This window comes from Zonotrichia albicollis, chromosome 11 (genome assembly GCF_047830755.1).
Source record: "Zonotrichia albicollis isolate bZonAlb1 chromosome 11, bZonAlb1.hap1, whole genome shotgun sequence".
NCBI classification, from domain to species: Eukaryota; Metazoa; Chordata; class Aves; order Passeriformes; family Passerellidae; genus Zonotrichia; species Zonotrichia albicollis.
Genome location: NC_133829.1, coordinates 16,002,423 through 16,018,969, shown reverse-complemented (window position 1 = coordinate 16,018,969; position 16,547 = coordinate 16,002,423). Strand labels below are relative to the sequence as shown.

At 41.4% G+C, this 16,547-nt stretch overlaps 1 protein-coding gene across 2 annotated transcripts in view; it reads left to right on the top strand.

Annotated features, from left to right (window-relative positions):
* The window catches only part of SCAPER (S-phase cyclin A associated protein in the ER), a 135,777-nt gene that overhangs the window by 37,225 nt on the left and 82,005 nt on the right, over window positions 1-16,547 (top strand). For both annotated transcript variants that reach the window (XM_074549526.1, XM_074549525.1), the window contains exons 16-20: window positions 583-738; window positions 1,441-1,583; window positions 5,079-5,160; window positions 5,275-5,427; window positions 6,591-6,698. In XM_074549526.1, coding sequence (XP_074405627.1) covers window positions 583-738; window positions 1,441-1,583; window positions 5,079-5,160; window positions 5,275-5,427; window positions 6,591-6,698 — 642 coding nt within the window. The remainder of the gene's footprint in view (window positions 1-582; window positions 739-1,440; window positions 1,584-5,078; window positions 5,161-5,274; window positions 5,428-6,590; window positions 6,699-16,547) is intronic.

Below are 16,547 nucleotides of genomic sequence, written 5' to 3'. Positions count from 1 at the left end.
TTATGTTTTTCACTGTAGTTGAAAAACATTTTCTTTCTTATTCATCTATGTATACTTACACTTTTTTGATCACTAAGTTCACATGTATTTGAAGTTAGCTCAAAAGCCCCGTTGGATTCTACTAGCACTTGTGCTGGTAGAATTAGTAATTAATTTTACTGATTAATCTGTCTGGGTTTTAATATTACACATTTATTACTGTGAAGAAAGCTTCAAGTATTAGAAGATTCAGCCCTGTTGGCTGAGAGAATGGACTGATGAAGTCTCGATGATGACAGAATTGAGAGAAATTTTCTGTATTTTACCCAAAGTTTCTTGTTTCTCTGATACAATTCAAATTTTCTTTTTATATTCCACAGGCTGTCTTGGTTAAAACAGACAAAACAATTAAAAAATCATTACAAAGCCTAAAGACTTATTCTCAAGTTTTCCAACTCATTCTGGAGAAATGTCCCTCCAGTTTACTACTTGTAGTTTACAGTTTAATTATCAAGCGAATAGTTAACAAATGGATGAAATTCCCCAAGATGAAACCTATTTCAACTTCTTGGGTCTTTTCTTACCCTTTCTGCTTGTTTTCAGGTCAATGAAATTGCTTTTATAAACACCCTGGAGGCTCAGAACAAGCGGCACGACGTGCTGAACAAGCTGAAGGAGTACGAGCAGCGCCTGAACGAGCTGCAGGAGGAGCGGCAGCGCAGGCAGGAGGAGAAGCAGGCGCGGGACGAGGCCGTGCAGGTAGGACAGGGCTGGAGCTGCAGGGCGCAGTGAAATTCAGCTTTGTGTCTCAGTCTGGCTCTGCACATGTAAATGAGCCTTGCTTGGTCGTATCCAATGCAAGCTGTTACAGCTCCAGAGCTCAGTCCCCAAGGGGACTGGGTGCTAGAAGCCAGCTCGCTCTCAGACCAAGGCCGCGGGTTAGCCCCTAGCAAGCAGGGAGATATTCAGCTCTTAGTGATCAGGCAGCTCTTGTGATTTCAGCTTTGCTTGCTAGGTAGCTTTTCCCTTGGCCTAAGGCTCCAGCAGACGGTAGAGAGAGGAGAAGCAGAAGACGCTGGCTGTTCCACGAGTGTGGCTTTATTGAGGGGTCCGTGAAGGGTCTCAGCTCTTCTTCTTCCGAGTTAGTAGGGGTACAGTATGCTACTTTTATACCCTTGGCCTGGATCCAATCCTGACCAATGGCAAAGCTGTTAGAGTGACCATAAGTGACCAATAGTAGGGTTTAACACAATATTGCCTTACATGGCTATAGGGATAGGGTACAAGGCGGGTGTCCCTGGAGACAGGAAACTTCTTTGCTGCTGTGTCAGCATTCTATTCTCCAAGGGGCCCTGGCTAAACCTGAGGGGTTTACTACACACATGTTCAAGTACAGCTTCTCTGAACTCCTGTGTGTTTCATGAGTAAAAGATCGATGAGAATTCGCTTTTCCCTGGCCAGGAGCGCAAGAGAGCCCTGGAAGCGGAGCGGCAGGCCCGGGTGGAGGAGCTGCTGATGAAGAGGAAGGAGCAGGAGGCACGGATTGAACAGCAGAGGCAGGAGAAGGAGAAGGCACGAGAGGATGCAGCCCGGGAGAGAGCCAGGTAACTTTGCAATTGTTTCTTTGGGTCCCTTCACCATTATCCTCCCCAGAAACTGCACCTTCTCTGCAGCAGCAGTACCTTCCTGGGGTGTCAGGCTTAGGATTTTAAAAAGTATCATTAATAAGGATGCTTGATGAATGGCTGAAAGAAGAAATCAGGTCAGTCATCATAAATTCTGCATTATGTTTTTGTATTCCTTACATGCATGCACAATATAAGCTGTAAGACTGTATTTTATTATATTCTTCTTAGTTTTATTGCAGACAAGACCTTGTAAGAATTTGCCTTTTTCATATTTCACCTTAGTTTTCAAAGGAAATAAGATTTATGTACCCATGTTCCCCATTTCCTCCACTCTCCAGAAACTTTTGGGCTTACTGGCATCAATTTGATTTCACATTGTTGTAGACACCAAAGATTACATTGGAAGCACACAGCCAGGAAATCAGGCTTCATTGATTCTGCTGCCTGTGAACTACTTGGTTTATAGTTTTGCCCATAATTAGAAGTTCACAAAGGGGACTTCACATGGACTCTTCTGTCTCTTCCTTTTGAGGTGCTGGGAGGATGAATGTTGGTGTGCAAGACAGGTTTGCTTTCCAGTCTGATGCCGTCTGATAATTTCTACTTGTTAAATTTACTAAATTCTCTTTGTATTCACCTCCTATTTCTCCCTCTTTTCCTGCAGTTCCCCTGCCACAAGCATTCCTTAAAACCTTGGTAAAAGTTAAGGTTTTTTCTGTGAAGGGTGTTTACTAATGGTTCTTGATACATTTTTAATGTCATGGCTTGTTTTCTTCAAAATGGTCACAAGGAGGATTTTTTCCCCCAAGTAAAATATTCAGAAATGTATTGACCAGCTTTCATCTTCTGAAATCCTGAGCAACATCATCAAGAGAGTCAGCTTTCCATTAGAAGTGTAATGAATTCTGGGCAGGCTCTGTAGCCTTTGCTGGGGCTTGATGGACCTTTCCTCATTGCATTGAGCCAAAATCACCTGAGGTTGAGTGGGTTGGAAGGGATCCTTCAGGATCTCACACTCATTTGCAAATACTTAGGAAGATTAGGACTAATGGAGAATTTGGTTATGCTGTTTTGGGAAGATAGACCCTGAATGTGTGAGGCTTCTACATCTTTCTGAAATTTGAGGAAACCCTCAAAGTAAGCAAATGGCTGGTAATTGCCCTACTGACATCTTTGTCTTCTAAGGCTTTCCACAGTTAGATCCTGTTGAAAATCTTCAAGCAGAAAATTTTCCTTGCTCTTTGAGTTTAATCAGTGTTAAATCTGCCCCATCCCTCTGTGACACCCCATTAATTTCCTTATGACTTGTAAGGAGAAGCAGTTTCCATTTGCCTTCTGTTGCTATTGTGTGTCAGCAAATCTCTGTCTGTTGCTCTAACACTCAGTTTTTAACCCTTTGTACTTGATATTGCAGTACTGTGCTTGCACTTGTTTTTCTTTTATTTTCTTTGCACATACTGGTTACACGAGAGATTTTTTTTTCTTTTTCTTTTCCTTTCTTTTTTTTTTTTTGATAATTTTGGGAAAGAGTAGGAAGGAATGCACGTGTTGCCTTACACTGTGGTGATTCTGCTCTGTCAGTCATTACATCCCCTAGTAACAGTTCTGAGGTTTCTCTGCCATAGCAGAGTGAGGGCAGGACTTGGGGTCCTGGGTTAGGAGCTCAGGGAGGGATGAGCTTGGCAGGAGTGTGGCTGTCCTGTCCCTTCTGTCCTGGACTGCAGTGTGTGTTGGTGGAACCTTGGAGGTATCACTTTGGTGTTTTGTTGGTTTTTTTTTCCTGCAGCTAGGATTTGGCTTGTATCCTGAAGATTTAACACTGGCTGGAATGAGCAATTTTTGCAATATCTACTTTAAGTTCCTTCAGTATGAGCTTTACCATGTGCATCTGTGGGTGATTAAAACATCTGTATGAATGGAATAGTGTACTTAAAACTGACTTCAAAAGCCCCTCTGCCCTTAACTTGTTTCCAGTAAAGCTTTAGTTGTAATTTCATAGTATTTTATATTCCAGAGAGTTGAAATCCACAATACAGAAAATGTTGTTCTTGTCAATAGAAATCATAAAACTGTATAAACCACATAAAACTGTATAGAGTATCCTAACCATGGAAAAATAATGCTTTTCAGAAAGGCTTGTGCAGGAGTAGTGTTGATGCTCTATAAATGGAAACTTGAAAATTTTGCTTCAAAGACAAAATGTAATTAGCCCAAAGTATGAAATGGTGATAATCTGTTGTAGTTTGTAGCATTAAACAAATATGTAAAAATGCAGACTGAAAGAATTAACTCAAATAAGCCTGTGGTTCAGTTTTCCCTTCTGTACCTCAGGGATGATAACACATAAAGTACCTAATGCTTCTCATCATAATCTCCTCCCCACCCCTCCCACACCCACAGTGGTTGGAAGAGTTCACTTTTTCTCTCTGAAAGAACAATTTTTAGTGTTTATCATTTGATTTACTTCCTCTGCTGTCTTCTTTCCTATCCACTTTTATATTTCTTGTGGATTTTTGTTTTAAAAATGTTACTTCTACATTTATGGAGCTGATCTTGTTTCTTTCTGTCAGATTTCTGTTTAAAAACCCAGACAAACAGGAATCCACACGTGACAAAATCCATTTTTGTTTGGATAATAGTCCTCATGTCAGGCTCTCTAGTTTTGGCACTGAGACTGCTTTAATTTTGGAATGCTTTTTGAAAAGATGGCTGATGGCTTTGGTTGATTCCTGCATAGCTCAGTTTTACCCAGAGCCTTCATTATGTCTTTGGCACTTCAGAGCTGCCAGGCTTCTCTCCCATCACATTTTGCAAATTTTGTTTGTATAAACAGCACGAGTAGCTGACTTTCTGCCCCTTTAGGATTTAGTTGCTCCCTTGGCTTACTGACTGCTGGGAAGTTGTTCTTGATGAAACTTCTGCCTGTGGGTTTCTGCTTAATGGTCACGGTTGCAAGTCAAGTTACACCCCTTGTTCTTTCCTTAGAAAAAAAAAATCTAAATCTCTTCAACAGGGTGATGCTGTTGGTCAGAGTTTTCTCTGGGAGTTTCTATATTTAAATTTGTACCAATGAACATTTTATAGAGCACTGCCCTGAGTGTTGCAAAGGGGGCTTTTCACTGTGTCATCTGCTCTTCCCCATTGATTCAGTGGCTGCAGCCCTTGGCTGCAGAATGCAAGTGGTGACAAGGTGTCACAGTCATCACCCTTATGTGGCATCTTCTTGGCTATCACTGCTCTGCCTGGGACTGAGCTGTGATCCTGGTTCTGCTGCAAAGGTTCAAGTGTTCATTAAGTCTTTCAAATGAAAACATCCACATTCTCTAAGTTGTATTTTGTTGTTTTTCTACTGAACCATCTTCAACTGCATTTTTGGGTTTTCTTGTTCTGCATTCCAGCCATAAATGTGTCAGTGTTATTCATGCTTTACTCTGATACAAATTCTCCCTGTACTTTCTATCCTTTGGTTAGAGATCGAGAAGAGAGGTTGGCAGCTCTTACTGCAGCTCAGCAAGAAGCCATGGAAGAACTGCAGAAGAAGATTCAACTGAAGGTATAAATGGATACATTAGTTGAAAAATACATCAATATTTCTTTGCACAGTTCAATTCCATTTGCTGTCATTTGATGTTTTTTCTCTTCGTTGCTTTGTTTATTTTCCATTCAGCATGATGAAAGTATTAGAAGGCACATGGAACAAATTGAGCAGAGAAAAGAGAAAGCAGCTGAACTCAGTAGTGGAAGGCATGCTAATACTGACTATGCACCAAAGCTCACCCCCTATGAGCGAAAGAAGCAGTGCTCGTTGTGCAATGTCATGGTGAGTTGGGCAGAGGGGGCACTGCTGGAATTGCAGGACCAACCCAAGGCATGAAGCCACAAGTTCTGCTTCACTCACTTGCACATTTACTGTATCCCTGCTCTGCTTTTGTAAAAAGTGCATCTTATTCTTCTGTCCCTGAGTCAGGTGGGTTAGGGAAGATTTCAAAGAGCTGCAGAGTTGTGGGTAGAATGGGGACTCTGGGCAGTGCTCAGTTATTGGCTGTCTGCTGAGAGAAGCAAGAACTTGGGAGCATCAGATGGAAGGAGGTAGTTTAAAGAGAGATTAAAGCAAAGTAAAGAATGTGATCCTTTACATAGCAGGCAGCTGAGCTGGGAACACCTTGTTGTGAGATGCTGTGGGTATTTGCATTCCCTGTGAGTTCAGGGACTGATTGGTTAAGTGTAGTTGGACTGAAATTCACAGAGAAACCACATCAAGCTCAAGAAGTTCTTGAATTGAGTTTGGTTGGATGCTTGAAAGTGTTGGACAGGAAAAGGAGTGTTCTCTTTGTCTCCTCTCTCCCTTTGGTGTCTGATTTTTTGGTCTCTGTTGGAAGCCAAGGACATTGCTTGGCAGTGTCCCAACCTCAGCTGGGGCTCCCTGCCTGTGCTGCCCTCCCTGTCCCAGGGATGGTGGGGGAGAGACTGGGCCAGAGCTGGGAGATCTCCTGCTGATAACTCTGTCACTGCTTTGCAGAGTCTGTGCATTATCAGAGCCCTACATGCCACTGAGCATTATTTCTCTGTAATTGCTGCATTAGGTAAGATTGCATGGGATCACCTCAGGCAGTGCAGGCAGTGCTGGAACAGAAACTCAGGCTCAGCAGGCTGGAGTCTTGTGTACTCACTGAGCTTGCATTTCAGGATGAAACTCCAGTATATAAAATTAGATTGAAGTCAAAATGAGAGCAGAGCCTAACATATTTTTTTATCTATCATTACACTGCTGGCTAGCAAATCATTCTGTAATTTACTGTTAACTCTTGCATAAAAGATGTTTTTATAAATTAGCTTGAGGAGTAAAGGAGTAAAGTACTGTGCTTGAATTTCTGAACATACCCCTGACAAATTGGCGTGTTTTATATTATGTTTAAAGTGCTGTTATTTATATATTATTGAATTTGCAAAGGAAAAATAACTATTAAATTATTATCATTACAGATTTCATCAGAAGTGTATCTTTTCAGCCACATTAAAGGGAAAAAGCACCAACAAGCTGTGAGAGAAAACAGTAGCATACAAGGACGAGAGCTTTCAGATGAAGAAGTGGTGAGTTTTCTGCTGTTTTTTCTGTATTACTCCTGGTTTTAAATGCCATTCAGCTGAGTAGCCTATGCAAGTCTTGGAAAAGGAGCTGAACAAAACTGTTTCTGTTAGCTTGGGGATCAAGGCAGACTACCAGTGAAAAGCAATGAAAGAGACAGTGCATTGACATACTGCAGGCAATTGCCATTGGAAGTTGATTCTTTATGAAATTGCTTTTCAATTAATCTAAGGCATTTTTCATGTCACTACATTTATCTTTTCATCCTAAAAATCTTATACATTACAGTTGTCAACATCCTGCTGTTTTCTTTGTTTCTTGTTGCTGAAAATCTCTTGGTCCTTTTCTAGGTGAGCAGGTGTGCTATCCTGTGCATCAAGGTCCATAATGCTGAAAACTGTAGTGCTAAATTACTTCAAAATGTAAGATTTGAACTGTTTTGGAAGTACTAATGTTGCTAAGAAGAATAATAGTTTTTCAGTAGCTTCTTTAGGAGAATTGGGATATAGAGTGATTTTGAGGAAGCGCTGAGGATTTTATACTTTACCAAGAGGTTCCCCCTCTGTAGAAAGGGCATCTGCATAGTTGTATCATGTGATTTTTTTGTTGCTGATGCCAGAATTCAACTACAGTATTAAGTCAAGGGCTTTTTAATGAGAATTTGGGTTCTGCCACATCCAAAAAATTTATGAATGCCCCTGTATTATATCTGTCAGGTTTGAGGAGGAAATAGTGTGCCAGCCAGCTCTTCAGCACTGATTCAGATTGAACTTGTATTTGGCAATCTGTTTCTAGCCAGGCAGATTTGGATGGCACTGTCCAGTAGTTCTGATTTTTTCACTTTACTTCACAGTTCTTTTACTATTTTTATTTACTGAAATCTTCTCTTTGTTTTCAGCTTCTTACATCTCATTGTAACATGTTTTCCTTTTTAAAAAGCTTTGGAGAGTTTAAGTCTCTGAAGTACTGGAATCCACAGAGGTGGTTATCACTGAAAATGCAGAAAAAGATAACTGGAGAGGCACAGTAGTCTGGAGGAATAAATATTTGTGGAGTTTCACTTTCCTGCCCCTTCCCATCTATAGTGAAAGTACCTAAACTGATTTCTCAGTTTCTTTCTTCCTCTTGGACAGTGGTTAGTGGGAGTTGTGTGGTTTTGCATTTGGATTTTAGGTGCCAGCCTTGCCTGGTGTACCTATGTGAGAAATTTCCATACTGCACCTGTTTGCCTGGAGATACCAGCTGTGAGATTCCCCAGAATCTGTCCTGTTGTGGATTGACTTTTTCTGGGATCTCTCTGGCCTTTGCTGGTACCTGTCTGGCCACTGTGGTGTGGTTCTTGCTGGGCAGCTGGCTCAGAGGAGTCTGGGGGAGCACTGGACTGGATTTCCCTGTGGCTGGGCGTGCCACACTCTCCACATCTCATCTGGTAGCTGAGCAATTCCAGTGTCTGGAGAGCAGTCAGGTACTGACAGCTGCCTTTGCACCCAGCTGGGGAAACAGAAGTTCCACTAGAGGGCACAAAGATCCTGATTTTTGTGCCTAAATCCAGGGTTTCTCAGCAAAACATTTTGATGAGCACTTAAGAATGAAGGTTAGATGTATGTATTTCTTGAATAATGCTGAGTGCAAGAGAGAAAGGAGAGAACAATTTTAACTGAATGAACAGCTTGAGAGTTACTACAGCAGATTCCAATATCCTTCATCAGGATGGTGCTTAGCATTTGGCATACTGGCAATGCATGATGCCTCCATTCTTAGGTATTTTATATATTATTCATGGCTGTATTTCACTTAGTCCAAGTATAAAATTCTGAGCTATATTATTGCAACCTGAAATTTTCCAGGTCTGAGGCCTTCTCTGCTCTTTATTACCTTTTTTTTTTGTTCAAAGAGCAGTAGTAAGATACTCATTATAGATCTGGGCACTGTGGAGGAGGAAAGCAGTTTTACTAACCAGAGCAATCTGCTTTGTGTAGCTGTTATTCATCGAGCATAGTTAATGCCAACCTCACAACTAAAGCATTCAGTAACTCCTCAAGTTTTGAAATACTTGAGAAAAAAATTCCCAAGTTTTATGCAGAAGTGAACCCATATTCCAGGGAGCTTTGTAATAGTCATAATTACTTGTTTATCACTCATTTCAATTTTTCAGTCAGTGAAGGTAACTCTAGTGAGAACACACTTGTGCTACTTAAAATTATTACTTGTCATCTGTGATGTCTTTAGATTATATATGTCTTGTGTGTGACCCTTCTTCTTTGACATAAAAGATTTTATTTATATCACCTTTGACCTAATAAAATTTCACCTTTAACCTTATGCACTTGACACCTCAGATAACTTACTCTTGATCTTTGACTCATTTTGTGTTCAGCCTCTTCAGTATATTAGGTAGCTGCCTGGAAAGAAAGCTTTTATAAAATTCTAATCTGATAATAGAATTTCTTTACTATTACTTGGGAAATCACAAGATTTGAAATACTTTAATTTTGTCCATATTGGTAGCTCAGATTTAGGTGTCTCCTCAAGGCTTTGGAAGCTGATTGAAGCAAATGATTGTATAATTTTTCTTCACACAGTAAGGATTTTTCTTGGTTAATTTGACTGTAAGCAAAAAGTTAAAAACTTCTTAATGGTCATGGACACTGATTCCTCTGGGCCAGTTGGGTGGTAGGAGTTGATCTTGCCAGAAATAAAAAGAAGCTGCTGTATTCTAGGGGTTTTCTCTTTGCTGTAATGTCTATAAATTCTGTAATTTTAGAGACTTTTTCAGAGGTAAAAGCAGACTTCATGTTGGAGCAATGTCCCACTGGTTTGGCATTAAGTGCTTATTGTGCTTAATTCCAGCATGTCTGGTGCAGGAGCTGACAACTGGGATTACACTGTCAGGAAGGTGAATTCATTTGTGGATGTGAAACATGCAAAGAAAATAGTTTTGCTATGAATGAAGATACAAAAATGAAAAAAGCATGGAGTTCATTCTCAGATTGTGTGGCAGCTTCATTGCACATCATCCTTTTGGGTTTTCTTTATTTGGGGCTTTTTTAGTCCGCAGCTGAAACATTTGTAGCTTTTCTCTTACAGCTCTTGGTTTTCTAACAGTGTTATCCTGTAAAAGCAAATGAAGTTCTGTTCACATTGGTTACTTCTTTGTAACTTTGCTTTTGTCTGGCCTCTTGCAGATACATTAATTCACCTAGGTGGTAAAACTGGCAGCAGGCTGAAAATCATCTTCAGTATATTTCTGAAGCTCTCAGAGCTGCCAGTGGCCCACATCCTTTCAGCATTATCTCCAGTGCAGTAAGAGCCTGCTGCCTGCATTATCTCTCTGATAAGTGCCTGGCTGCTTCCATCAAACTCTCAGCTTCTCCTGCTTCTGCAGTGCCATTTTCTGTGCTATTGATTTCCCGTCCCCTCTCTCAACATCCACCTTGCTTTTAGTTCAGCAAAGGATGTAAACAGTGTAAGCAATTTGCTTTCATTGACTTCACTGGGATCAATTAGGATGTTGGTAGTCCTGACTAATTGCTTTGCTGAATGAAAGCCTGTGTGCCACAAAGGCCTCACTGAAAAGGTGCCTGCAAAAGGCACAGGACAACACCTGGTGATTTCATTATGCTGAGGAGTCTCTGCAAGGACCTTGTAGACGTTTTCTCCTACAGATTTTAGGAGCTACAGGCACTTTTTAGGCACTTTTATGCCCCTCTGCTTTCCCTTTTGCCTTTGCCTGGTTTGTTTGGAGAAATACACCCAAGAGCTCCCTTTGAGCCATTGTCCCAGCTCTCTCTGTATCTCCTGGCCTTTAAATGCCATGGTTTAAAGGGACTTTCAGAATATAAATCATGTCATTCCATGTGGTCTATGAATGTTTCTAATAAGTGAAAAGCTCTTCTAAAAACCAGATGCAGTAGATAACTTGGCAGGGTTTGGTTAATTTATATAAGGTGCATGCTACAATTTTATGTATTCCAAAGAAGGATGGAGGAATATTAATGAACTGTTGTTTGCCTATGTGAAAAATGTGCTTTTTCTTATCAGGAGAGAAAACCGATTCTTTTGTCATTATATAAAGGCAACAAAGGACTTCTAAGAGGTGCATTTAGATCAAATGAGAACATAATCCCATGATGGAGCAGAGAGGTGATTGTTGTCTGAAGACTGACAGCGTTAAAATGTGGGGATTTATATAAAGACCTGGTTGCTGGAGCCCACACACAGGTTCCTGTAAGAAAAGCTGCTGGCCAGTGACTGAAGCTGCCTGTGGAGAGTGGCTGGGGCTGCAGTGGGCGCTGTCCTGGCCCAGCTGTGCCCAGCTCTGATTTACAGAGTGGTGCCTCCTGTGCTGGCAGTGCCCCAGGCAAAGCCCTGGGAGCTGTGCTGTGCCAGCCAGGTGAGCTTGGCAGCCAGCACCACCCACAGCCAGAGCTCCTGTTCACAGCACTTGGAAGTTCTGAAAGGTTTTGAGATTTCAGGAGCAAGGAGCTGTTTTCCTAGAGGTGTGTGCTGCTCCCATTATTTCTTGCAGAGGAAACTACTGAGGGAAGAAGATGTGGCAATAGCTTAATGTCTGACCCTTGTTATTCCTCATCAGTATTTAGTAGAATTTTTCTTGTCTAGACACATGGTGGTGCCAGGATTTTGCTAATTTTTTTAATACTCTATGTTTTCATTCCAATTAAATTATATATCACTATTGTTTTGTTGCTTTAGCCTTTGCAGTATTGAAAAGATGCTTTTGTTTTCCTTTCTGAATCAAACTGTTTTCAAGTTCTTGTATTTAAATGAAGAGTGGTGTTTTATGGACTCCTTTGGTAGCCTAAAAAATATGATTAGGCAAAATGCAAAGTAACAATACTAAGCAGGGTCACATTTTTAGTTCCATCTAATAGAGGAGTTGGAGAGGTTTATACCTGTGGGTATGTGGCTTTTAAAAACCATTATACACAATTAATAGTTTTCTTTTTTATTCTGAAGCATTCAGATGGATGCTACATGTCTACCTGTGTTCACAGAATCAGACTGGTTTGGGTGGAAGGGATCCTAGAGCTCCTCCAGTGCCACCCCTGCCATGGCAGGGACACCTCCCCCTGTGCCAGGCTGCTCCCAGCCCATCCAGCCTGGCTGGGGCAGTGCCAGGGATCCAGGGCAGCACAGGGGGGTCAGTGTGTCCGGCCTTGCTCTTGCCCTGGTGTTTGCCTCCATCTCTCCTGGCTTTTGGCTGCTCCATTGTGACCATTCCAGCTCAGGGAGGTGACCCCAGCCATTCCTGGGCTCTGTGGTGCTGCATGTCTTTTGCTCATATGTAGAACAATATTCCTGTTTGCTTTATCCACAGAATTCATAGTATATTCAGTTTTTTTCTTGGCATCTTATTATAGTTCTCCAACAGTAGCCCATTTTTCTTCTCTGTTGCTCAGGGGAAGCAATCTGTAAATCACTTGCAAACAAGAACTTCCCATCCCAGTAAAGCCTCAAGTTCTGGTTGAGTTGGCTTTACTCAATTATTTTTTTTTTCCTGAGGAAGGAAGGATGTCTTTTAGAGCAGAGTTGTGTTGCTAGAGGAGTGGAATTATGCCAGGCATCTGTGGTTCATTTTTGTTTATGGATATTTCATACCTCATGGTACCTGTGGTCCTTTCAGTCCAGGAGCTCTGGCCATGTCATTCTGCTATGAATAATTCTGTCCTGGAAGACATTGTCATAAAAATCAATGATTATAAAGTCTAATCCATGTTGCAGCTTGCAGAAGGTCTCTCAGTACCCCATACATCAATTCTAGTTTTTTGTACTTTGCAGAGCAATAGCTTCTTACCTTTAATTTATTATAAAGTATTGTTTTTCTTGGCAAAAATGCCTGTGATTAATCGTGCATTGGCTGTGCCTTTAATTGGGATAGATCACTGCCAGCAGCTGCACCCTTCCTGGGTTTGGCTTGGGCATCTCCAGTATCCACAGCCAGTAAAAGAAGCTGCTGCTGGCAGTCCAGCTGGGCCCTGATCTCCCCTTCCCCTCAGCCTGGGCTGTCCTTGCAGCCAGGGGATACAGTCAGAGCCTCCCAGCCTTCCTCCCTCATCTGCAGGGATGCTTCCCATGGCCAGGGTGCAGAATTCTCATCACACAGAACAGACACCTCTACTTTGCCTTCTGTTCCTGCATTTTGGAGTTCCAAGTGGGAATGGTATTAAAAATCTGAAGAAATACTTGAAGTTTCTATTAAGAATATTATTTGTTATTTATCTCAGTGGCAGACTGTTGTGTCATTGAATCCATGGACGAGCAAGGTGACTCAAAGTGCAGTCACTATCAGCAGTAAAAACAGTTTTCCATTGGGCATGCTGAAAAAAGCAGGATTAATCCCTCATGGAAAAAAACCTTCATCCTGGATGTCAAGGAAAACCTGGTTGTACAATGGAAGGTCACTCTTCGGTTTTGAATGAATAATAAAAGATTTTTAGTGCTCTCAACTCATCTTGTAAAGTACAGTCTAGCATAGAAATAGGAATAATTAAAATCTTGATTTTGAGAAAATAACATTTGAAAATTCATTGCATTATAAGCTGTTTCTTATACATGTAGCACCTCTAGTAACATTTATAAATTCATATTAGTAAGGAATACCTTCCTTGCTATGATTCTTCATATTTTGGAGTGGATCATCACTTGTGGTCCTGTAATAGTATTTGATCTCTTTATGATGAAGAATTACTGATCATTTGTGTTTCAGGCTGTCATTGTTTAAAATTGAAGTGTGCTTTTGATATAACTCATAGTCTGCTTCAGCATCTGTTTTCCATATTAAATATTGTCCTAGATTATGAGGACAAAATAAAATAGTGAGGAATTCTGTTGAAACATGTAGTAAAATCATGAACAAATATTCCTGTGGTAGTGTGATTTAGAAGTGAACCCTAAAAACCCTTCAAAAGTTGGCAAATATATCCCTGAAGTGATTATATACACAAGTAAGAAACCATTATTCCTGACATTGGTAATAAATAGTGGAAACACTTTTTAATGATTTTCTGCAGTTGCAGGATATTGTTTATTTTGAAACAGGTAGAGATGTAAATCCAAAAGATATATGTAGGCTTCAGAATAGTTACCTATTGATTTGCTAGAATATATTCCTTATGTACATTACCTTTATGGAAAATACTCAGTTTGATATATGTATTTTCTATATTAAAATGGTGAATGAATGACAGCTATTATTATGTGATATAAGCTACTACAAGTATTTCTTTATAGTCTTCCTCATGTTTATATTTTAATGCTGATGTGAGGGGGCAAGTATTAACAAGTATTTGGAAGTTCTGAAGACTCAGTTTAGATAAATAGCTGGAGACAGATGTTTTTCAAGTTGCCTTGGTCTGCAGAACTGGGTTAGAACACTTATAAGAATGCCTTTTCTTTCAGAACTTGGGGATTCAAGGTTGGAAAGATTACAAAAATAACAGAATAACCAGCCTTATAGTATTTTGGCACTTCTGCTGCAGTTCTGGCCAGAATCCAGAAATATAGAAGGGAATGAAAATGAAAAAATAACAGAGGGGGAAAAAAACCCTACAAACTCTTAAGATTCAGCAAGGTCATTTTGGCTCAGTTTTTTTGTGTGAGTGTCCAGTAGGCAGGAAGGTTTTGCAGAACTGTGGCTTGGTGAGTTTGTGAATGATGGAGCTCTGGGTGGCCGTGGCAGTGCCAGCCTTGCCCTGCCCCTCTGGCCAAGGATCCCCCTGCAGAGCTGCCTCCTGAGCTTGGAGCAGCTGCCAGCAGCCCCCTGGGTACCCTGCTGCTGCTGCTCCAGGGATCCCAGAGCCTCCTTGGCCCCTGGGCACCCTGCTGCTCCTGCTCCAAGGATCCCAGAGCCTCCTTGGCCCCTGGGCACCCTGCTGCTCCTGCTCCAGGGATCCCAGAGCCTCCTTGGCCCCTGGGTACCCTGCTGCTCCTGCTCCAGGGATCCCAGAGCTTCCTTGGCCCCTGGGCACCCTGCTGCTCCTGCTCCAGGGATCCCAGAGCTTCCTTGGCCCTTGGGTGTCCTGCTGCTCCTGTTCCAAGGATCCCAGAGCCTCCTTGGCCCCTGGGTGTCCTGCTGCTCCTGCTCCAAGGATCCCAGAGCCTCCTTGGCCCCTGGGTGTCCTGCTGCTCCTGCTCCAGGGATCCCAGAGCCTCCTTGGCCCCTGGGCACCCTGCTGCTCCTGCTCCAGGGATCCCAGAGCTTCCTGGCCCTGCCTGTGCTCAGGGAACTCAGTGCTTAGGGAGGCCAGGGCTAAATAACACAGAGCATCTGCACTGGGGCTGCCCTGCACCAGCATTGCCAAAATACTGTGAGTTATTCTGTTATTTTTGTATTCTTTCCTGGCTTTGCTGCAATATTGTCCTGCCTGTGCAGGCATGCCCCAGGCAGAATTCATAAAAAGGCAGCACTTACTTAAAAAGAAAGGAACAGGAAATAAGTATTTGTGTTATGGTTACCTCTAATTTTAGAAGGAGGGAATTTTGTTGGGAAGAATTCTCTTTGGCACACTTCACAATTTAATAAAGTTCCTATTAATATTTTCTGAGTAGTGAAATGAATAATAACTTATATGTAATACAGAGAGCCAAGTGTCATAGTGAAATAAAATGGGGTAGGAACATAATTTTGCAGTTGTGTTCTGCTTTGATAAATACATACCAAGGTTTCACCTGCCAGGGACACATCCATGGGTGCTCTTGCTGTACTTAGGACACTAAATGGTGAGAGCTGCTGAAGAATATTGGTCTTGTGAATGGCTGTTGGGAAATTTTTTATGCAGCTGTATTTTATACAGATTACTGAGCTGCAGAATCCAGTTTAAGGTATGGTTTTCCTCATCCAAGCAGAAGTGAGCCCTGCTCAGCTATATAGCATTTCAGCATTCTGTAGCATTTGCTGCACTGTCCATGGAAAACTTTGCAATTATGTTTGTTCTGGAGTCTGAAAAAAATTACTTTTATTTCAGGGCATATTGATTATAATGCTGTTATCCTTGCAGTGTAAACATGTCATTTAAGAAACAGAGAAAACATTGGTTATAAGAAGTGCTTAGTCAACTAAAATTCTCAACTTCAAGATATCAGACTAACAGGGTAGATTGTCTGGTTCAGGCAGTGGAAGGGGACTAGGCAATAACCAGCAAGAATGTGATTTCAGGGGTGACCTTATTAGCTTGAGCTTTAATGCTTTTGGCAACTCGATTTCTCATGTAGTTTGTAGATGAGGCCCATCTGTTGCATTTGGAAAGCTTCAGGATTTTCAATGACTTGACCAAAAGTGAGAACAGTTGAGAATGGAGGGAGAAGGAAGGAATAGCGAAGACATTTTTTGTAAATAATCTAATTTCTGCCTGCAGTTTTACATGGGCAATAATATTAGTCTTTATCACCTTGTTTGTAAATAAACTATTGAAACTTCTGCACAAATTTATGTCAGGTGTTCTAAAATTTACTTCAATGTTCTGTAAGAATTTAAATAACAACATGTGTCTGTACAAAATGCCATTAAATATCCTATGGTGGATGTTTACTACCTTCATTTTACTTCATGGCTTTTTCAGCTGGAGGCTGAGGGTCTCTCCCTGAGACAGGTACAGGATACCTTGGGATTTTTACCAGTTCTTAGCTTTGGAGAATGCATGGCAGTAACACAGGAGAGAAGGAGCAGGAGTATTTCTACTCTGATGGGTCACTGAGCCATCATCACATGAGCAGAGAGGAACATCCACAGGTGCCCATGAGGAAATCCATGCCAGCATTCAGTTCTTGTTTTGTTTCTGTATCTTGCAGCACAGAGCAGTGCTGCTCTTTGAGGCACAGATTCTGTCACCTTCACA